Genomic DNA, 8535 nt, shown 5'->3' on the forward strand with positions numbered 1-8535 from the left:
TTTTGTTTTTACAAAATGTCACAAGATCCATGTGCATCCCTCTCCACCCCATGGCTTGCAGGGAACAAGAATACAGAAAGTCTCATGTTATTTATCAACCGCAAGGTTGCTCAAGAACACTCAAGAACACTGTGGCCATGGGTTCAGTCTTACCCAAGAGATGAAACCTTTGGAGACCTTTGAGGGCTAAGGGCTGGTGAATTCTCCAACACAAACCTGACACACATTCAGGTGCACAGCTTGTGGTCCCATGCTCCACAGCCAAAAGGTTGCACCATCAGCTTCCCCCCTGAGGGGTAGTTGGATTGGGAGCAGTGGAGGACTGGAAGTGGCTTTCTCTACAAGGGTATAAAGCACAGCAACAGAGACAAAAGGGGGAGATCTGGGGAGATGGAAAAGTCACAGGATCTCTGGAGGAGGAAGAAAGAGAATGAGAAAAAAGGTGAGAAGCAGAAACTGGGAGAGAATAGTCAATGGGAAGAAAGAATAGAACCGGAAGAGGGAGGAGGAACTGCCATGGAGAGAGGGGGAATAGGGAAGTAAGACAGGCGTGTCAAGCGAAGCTAACCCTGGGTCCCACGTGATGTACCAATGCTTGGCAATTGAATTGCACCAGCACTTGGCTTTGGGCCTTCAATGTTTCTCTCCCAGCCAAAGGGAGAGCATTAGACGGTGGTGTGACATGTTACCATGTAACCCTGTGCCTTTTCATGGAGTGTTGACCGAACAGTCTGAAGTTTCTTTATAAGAAATCAGCCACAGAGATGACTACACTGAAAGTCAACATCATTCAGTGAAAGAACTGCTGAAGGATGCCACCGTGGGTTTTAGTTTTGCATTCCTTCTCTGGCTCCCTGATTTGAACAGATAAAAGCTGCACAGAAGGTATGATGGTATTTCCCCCTGAGGCAACACTGTTTTGCTATGACCTTATCTTTCCACACATTCTGTATTAATTCCCACCCCCACCCCGTTTTCCCAGGTCATCCTTTAGAACTTTGTCAGAAAAGTTAATTGGTACATATTCAAAAGAACTGCAGCCTTACCTTACATGAGTTTTGGGGTTTTCTATAAGAAGGGATGGGGTGTGGATGTTGTCTGTCACAAGAGACATACGAACCTGCCCGCTCTCAAGCCACCTACTGGTACTTCCTCAGCAGCCTTTACCACCCCCATGTGGAAAGAGCCATAGGCAAAGCAATATTTTTCTTTAATGATACTGATCTTACAGCCAGTTCGGCTCTGAACAGTGTCACACTAAGACTAAAAAAGAAAAGAGGGAATTTATTTAATACATGTGTCTATATAATGTAATGTAAAATTTAATGATTTTTAATTTTAATCAACTGAGAAAAGAACTTGGCAACTGCCAATGTAATATTAAAATCCACCCCTGCTTAAAAAAAAACCCCTCAAATTATCTTCTTCACACCTAGAGTCCTGGAAAATCAATCTTTTTCATGATGACCACCATTTGTTAATAGATAAATTGTTAACGCTAGAAAATGTTTTCTGCAGTTCCCCAAACTAAGACTTTTTCAGAAGACTAACTGGTGTAACAAACAAACGCACTTTGCAACTGGGTGAGGGGGGGACCAGTTTTTATTTACAGTCTCAGGTTACTCACATCTTCCTCTTAATATTCACAACACTTAATTTTAAATCTTTGTCGAATGCTTTAGTTTGACTATGAGAATGCTGATTGTGGAAGAAAGCATGAATCTGACAAGCTTATTCTGTGGGATTCCTAAGTCTTCCTATGAAGAGAATGGAACCTATAAAGAAAACAGAATATTAAATTTGCATTTGTTATGGATGTGTTCAAACTACTGCAACAGCGCCCTATTTAATTCTTATTGTAAAGCAGAATAAATGTGTACAGGTGGATCACAGTGCTAAAGTTACTACATGTTTACATTTGGCCATCAGCAGCATTTGGAAGCTGGGAACTAAAGTCTTCATAACTCGCTCGAACATTGTTATTTATGTATTATGGCTGACAGAAATAAGATAATTTAATAGAATTTAAAAATAATTGCTATGGACAATTCGAGCACTAGGTGAATGTTCTGATCCCCCCTGACGAAGCCTGCACAGTGAAACGCATAGGGACTTCATGTAATAAATGAGTCATCTATCACCTGGCATTTTTTCCTTCTTGTTCTACTGACAGAAATAATTATTTATTATTATTTATTATTACATTCAACTTAGAGAAAATAAGAGACGCTCAAGTAAAAAACGAGGTAACTTTAAGGGCTAAGCTAGGCTGTATCCATGTGGTGAAGCTTCTCCATTTCCCCGTCATCCTCTCCATGAATACAGTGTCCACACAAGAGTTGTGTGTGTATATTTTCTTCCATCAGCTGCCATTTTCCCTCCATTTTTGCCCTACATTAACAGAGGGGCAGGGAAACAGCAGCCATGAGGGGCTGTGGAAGGGAAATGGTGCTGATCTGGGTAGGACCTTCAAAAATGCACACCTTACTTTGAGTGCAATCTTCCTCAAAAGATTATATCAAACCTGGATTGGGATAATTGGAGCAAAGCGGGGGGGGAGGAGCAGAAAATGGATAATTAGGGGACAACAGCGTGTGGATGGTAAAAAAAAATCCCACTGCACTTTCGATGCCAAACTGGAACAAATCCTCTGTGTGGAAGGAAGCAAACCTAGATGTAATGGGAACAGCTATGTTCGTTACAGGAGCAAGGGGTGGAGAACCTGGGTGCTTCCCACACCAGGGTGATTTTCTGTGGTAATCTGGTTGCAGATGAGATTTTCCTGTGAAATTGCCCTTGCAACAGAGATTCCGGACAGCCCAAGGTAATCAGTTTTATCTCCATTTTAATGGTGGTTTCCCTTTCACACTTGGTGTGCATTACAGCCCCCCACCCTGAGGATTCTTCACCCATACTGCTTTAATTTCTTTTTTATTTGAGGAGCATGGGTAATGCAGCACTGCATGGGAACAATGCAAAACCTTTTTAAAAACTTTTTCAAAACCCTCTGCATCTTTGCAGACACCTCTGAGGATCATCTCCCCCATCCCCAAAAGGCAGGTAGTCTTGTGGGTGATTCTCTTCTGTTTAAAAAAATTCAGGTGACTGTGTAACACTGGACAGGAATAACACAATACCTTTATCTGGTATCTGATGAAGAGAGCTTTGATGCTCGAAAGCATATACCCCAAAAATCTTGTTAGTCTCTAAGTGTTACTGGACTCAAATCTAGCTACAAAACCTTTAACAACCTTTTTAAAAACTCCTATTTGCAGATCCTCCAACAACCTTTTTCTAAAGGGCAGGCAACTCTCTTCTGTCATGCTAAGTGTAGTATTCCAAAGCTGCCATGGAATGCAGAATGTATGTGAAACATCTCATTGAAAAGCAATGTTAAGCTTCATCCTGGGCTAGGATCCAAATACATCCAATCGTATCGCTAGCCCAGGAAGTAACAAGCCAATCACTTCACAGCAAGCTCCCTGAGCGGGAACGTCCATGATTGGTCCTTATACGAACAACCTTATTGGTTGGTATTTGTACAGTGGGTGTGGCTATATTAGCTGGGAATGTTTAAAAGCAGGACAGCTGCAATGTAAAGGCTGTTCTGGCTATCAGATGTTGATCTGTGTTGGAGTTGTGTTCGAGTTGAAGAATAAAGTCGTGTTCTTGCTGAATCACTCTCCGACTGCTTTGTTAAGCGAGCGACTTAACACTAAGTGTTGCCAGGGTCCAGCCCCTTGTGGTCACCAACAAATTAAGAGAGCAATTGATGAATCATTGACTAGCTATTCACCAAGTCCTGCAATTGCACTATTTACCCTTCAGATTCAAAACGCAGTTTGTGTAGCAGTGTCCTGCCAAGGAGATACCAGTTTTCTTACAGGTTTAAAATAAAGCAGATTTCATTTGTGGAAAGAAAGGGCTGTAAATGGACTGTGCACAGATATAGGCTGTCATGTGGAAACATGGAAAAACAACATATACTAGTCAGTTGTCTGAAATGTGGGAAACTTCATCAGCATTTCACAAATCCTCACAATACCACAGAGTCAAAAATTACCTAACTGCACCTCTGTGTTCTGTTAGTATTTGTGCAAAAGTTTGTCCAGTGCTATAAGAAGTAAAGTTCTATGGCAGCTCTTGTGCAACAGATTGTGCAACACATCTTGAAATTTAATTTGACTTTTCTCATGCACCTTTTTAGTGCAAGGCGTCACACAGCCCTGCCAAGATTAGAAGGTGAAGAAGAGCACCTTTAGATCCAGTGCATGACATCCTGCAACATAAAAAAATCAAAGAGAGGGATGTACCTGAGTATATTACGAAAACTGAGAAAACTGGAGCATGAAAGACAAAACATTGTTTTATGGATCTTCAAGCTAAGTGGTACGTCATGTTTTAAGTAAGCGAATGATATTTTTCTATCCTGCTCCCATGGGAAAGTAACTTGTGCTTACCTGTACTGGCTTGCCTAAGGAGAAAATTAAAAGGTCTGTCAGCTTTGAAGACAGGAGCCCGGGATCGTTTTAGCAACACCATAGCTGTGGTATAAAACATTAGTTAATTATTTCCCTTTGTTCAATTCTAGGGAGCCTTACAAAGAAGTTCCAATCTAGCATGTATAACAATTTGTGTCCTAATTGCAAGAAGGGTGTTTTACTGTATAAGAGCATCTCCAGATAAGTTATTTCGCATCTGTTTGATAGATCTTTTTTTGTCCATACATTTATGTTGCTGTCCCGAGAGCACTTTCCTGGGAGTAAGCCCCACTGAGCAAACTTGAGTAGGATTCTGAAATACTAATGTTCCCTCTAAGCTGTGAGGTCTTGTGAGCAAAAATTCTACTTTGTGAGCTACTGGCATTAAAGTTGTGAGCAAGAGATTTCGCTGCTGGATAAACTAGTTTGCTCTGGAGCCCTCCTTCCTGAGCCAAGACAAAAATGTGTGAGCCAGAGGCTCTAAAACTGTGAGCTAGCTCACACTAACTCAGCTTAGAGGGAACACTGTTTAGGATTGCGCTGTTACTGCATGCTGAAGGCTGCCAGCTATTTGCCCAATGACAAAGCATCTTGATTAGGGGATAAGGTAAATTTGGGTGTCAAATTTGGGTTTTTGTAGTAGAGTTAGGATCACATTACACATTGGGTAAGAGATCTATGAATGGATCATCTGACATTTTGTTTGATTTTAAGAAGCAGCCATGGAGAGGACCTGCTCTGGACTGGCGAAGCAATAAGTGGAGGTAGGTTGGCAGATGGCAGTGATAGCTCTGCTTACAAAAAAAAATATTTTTTGTGTGCTTTAAATCAGCATGCTCAGTTATCTTCTTAAGACACTAGGAGGCATCTTTAGAGAGCATACACACACACACTGGACTTTTGTTAATTGTCAACCAGACACAAGATGTAAAGATCCAGTAAAGAAAATTTCAGGTTCAAAAGAACATTTGGGCAGCTCCGAAATGCACCAGTGTTCTGCATTAGTGCTACTCGTTCTGAGAATTTGCTCCCCATCTATGTATGCTTCTGAATGCCATGGAATGTGACTCCATGGGCACGCAGGCAAGGAAAATGCACAGGTATGCTGCAGTGTTTTAATGATTCCGTTTTACTTACTAAGCTTCCTCAAGATGGATTCTGAAGAGGGGGCATCTACGTGTTCTAAAGTGAATTAGTAGCTGTGTGTGCTACACATGCAAGTTACAATCACGTGTTATAAACTGGCTTAGCAGAGCTTGTTTTTATAGGTACTTCACCGCTGAGTTATACTAACACTAACCAGGATTGTGGGAAGAAATCCCCAAAGGGAAACAAAGATTGTGGAATATTGTGGATTTGCCCTCAACCAATCTCTCACTTGAACTGCTGGCTCAGTGGTAGAGCATCTATCAGGTCCCACTTAAAAGCACTGGGTAGTAGAAGCTATAATAGACCTCTCCTTGAGCCACTGGAGAGCCAGTCACTGCCGGTGGGAGTAGACAAGACAGACCTTAATAGAGCAATGGCCTGAATCAGTCTAAGGAAGCTTTTTGTATTTATAGTGACTGAACTAAGGTTGCAACTGTATACATTTGAAAGTAACCCACATCAAGTTCAGTGGGTTTCTTTGGCAGTAAACTGTGCTGTGATATCTTGAAGTTTGGATTGGTGCGATCCCTCCCTTGGTATTGGGGTACCAAACTCACACTGCACACAGAGTTCTCCCAGAATTACAACTAATTTCCAGGCCAGAGTTTGAGGCCAAGGATCGAGGCTCTTCCCTGTCCCTATAGGTCCCCACCGCGGCGGTACCATTCTGGGCATGGAACGAGCATGCGAGCAACTGAGCGAGCAACTGACCGGGCGAAAACAAAAATAATTTCTCTTACCCGATGAAGCGGAGTGTAAGTAAGATGCCAGCCCAGGTGCCCCCAAGAAAAAGGGGGAGGGGGGGGGAAGCTACCCACCCCTCGAAAACGGCAAATAAGATTTAAAAGCATCAGAGGGGGCAGAAAGTGGCGGCGTTTGAGAGGAAGGCTGATTTCAATCAGTACAATGCCAGACTGTTAAGGCGGCAAAACAAATAAACTTCTAAAGACTTAAACGAACTTTTATAAAAAAATAAACAATGTCTTATCATGCTGAAAAGATGGCGGCAAAAGCAAAGATTCAACAAGGAACTGCCAGCTCAACATGTCCGGTTTCCAAACCTAAAGTGAACTTTGACTTTGCAGGCATGCTGGATACTGCATTGCAACCTCTGGTGGCACAGATGACTAACATCAGCAAGACCTTGGAGTCTTTACAAAAACAGCTAAAAGAATCCAATAAAAGAACAGAGGAAGTTGAAAGCAAGATTGAAGCAATTGACCAAAGACAGGAAGTTGTGGAAACAGAAAGATCTTCAGATAAAAGTCAACTTTTGCAGCTACAAATGGAAAAATCTTCATACGTGTTGAGATTTCAAAGTGTGCCAGAAGACAAATCCGAGAATCTGAAAGAAATCCTTAGTGAAGCGCTTGCACCAGTGACAGACATCAAGGCGGAAGTACTCCAAAGCGAAATCGATATGATCTATCGGACATATTCAGAATTTATTAAGAAAAAAAACCCTGCCTGGTGAAATATATGTCAGATTCTCTAAGAGATCTATAAGAGATGCAATATTGAAAGCAACATCTGGGACTACACTGAAAATTAAAGAAGAGGACATCAGAATATTGAAAGACATTCCATTTGAGATAAGGAAGAAGAGAATAACATTACAAGAATTTAACCACCTATTTACGGGAATATTCCACTACCTACCGATGGATACTACCTGAAGGCTTGATGTTCAACTACAAAGGCAAAAAAGAAAAGATTGACTCTTTTACCAAAGCGATGCAGTTTTTGGAGAGACATCAAGAACCCAAAAAAGATATAAAGAACACGGAGGAAGAAGAAGGAGGAGGAGAACTGGACAGTCAGCATGGCTTGGAAAGCCACGAAACATCCATAGATGGCAGTTCAGAAGTAGAATCTGAATCAGAATTGGGAGCAGCAGCACCCAAACCACCTCGGGACGATAAAAGCAAGAAGAGAGTAAAGAAAGGCAGAAAATAGCTTAAACTTTAGAATAAATGTTTATATTACGTTACATAATCTTGCATTGTCAATAATTTTAATTTTTTGCATATTGAAACAGTAGAATGGAATTTTTATTCTTAACTTGAATAAGAGAAAAGCTTTGACTTAAGATAATAACTACTATCATATATGGTCGTTGTATAGCTGTAATTTTAGTTAGTGTGTAGTTTTTGTAGAAGTTATGTAGACATTTTTTAAAAAAGATTATATATATTTTAAAAAAATCCAGGCCAGAGATCAGGTCACCTGGAGGAAAGGGCAACTCCAAAGAGTGGAAACAGAAGTCCTAAAAAAAAATCACATCCCCAGTGAGCTTCCCCATCCCCAAACCCCTCTCTCCCCAGGTACCACCCCTAATTTTCCAGGAATTTCTCAAATCAGAGTTGGCAACCCTGTCTTTGTGGCTTATTGGCAAAACTGCCTGCATTGAGGAGTTAAGTCTGTGGGACTGAAGACAGATTGTTTCATGAATGGAGAAAAATTTAAATAATAAGCATGTGTTAAAAATTATTTCTGCTTTACCTGTAGCTCCTGACGCCTTTGTACCATCTTCTGTCACTTCAATCTTTGCTTTGTGGATGGCTTCTGATATAAACAGGCTTCCCTGTTCTAGGAAATAAAACTATGAATCACATTTGACATCGAAATGCAAAGACAACTGCATATTAAAGAAGAAATATGTCTAGAGAGATGTGAAGCAGGTCAGATATACTTTAGATAATGGGTATCACAGTGCCTGATTAAACAGAACCTCATTTTACCTGTGCTGTCCTAAACAGAGTTACACAATCTGAAACGTTTTCACTTCAGTGTTTACTTCAAAGGTGTTACTCTGTTTAGGACTGCACTGTTAAATAGAATGCAATATAAACTCTTCAAAGTTGTGGAATTTCCTTCTGGAAGTTTTTGGAGACTGGAGCAGGAA

The 8535-nt window shown here is 41.0% G+C and overlaps 1 protein-coding gene across 1 annotated transcript in view; it reads right to left on the minus strand.

The window, feature by feature from the left end:
• Positions 1-1721: 1721 nt before the first annotated feature.
• The window catches only part of SERPINE3 (serpin peptidase inhibitor, clade E (nexin, plasminogen activator inhibitor type 1), member 3), a 19822-nt gene continuing 13008 nt past the window's right edge, over positions 1722-8535 (minus strand). Inside the window, exons 7-9 of the mRNA XM_015429052.1 lie at positions 8133-8219; positions 4461-4544; positions 1722-1775 (exon numbers count right to left, since the gene is read on the minus strand). Of these exons, the coding sequence (XP_015284538.1) occupies positions 1732-1775; positions 4461-4544; positions 8133-8219 (215 nt within the window). The 3' untranslated portion in view covers positions 1722-1731. The remainder of the gene's footprint in view (positions 1776-4460; positions 4545-8132; positions 8220-8535) is intronic.

The sequence above is a fragment of the Gekko japonicus genome, unplaced genomic scaffold (assembly GCF_001447785.1).
Source record: "Gekko japonicus isolate JY-2015 unplaced genomic scaffold, Gekko_japonicus_V1.1 scaffold1705, whole genome shotgun sequence".
Classification (NCBI taxonomy): Eukaryota; Metazoa; Chordata; class Lepidosauria; order Squamata; family Gekkonidae; genus Gekko; species Gekko japonicus.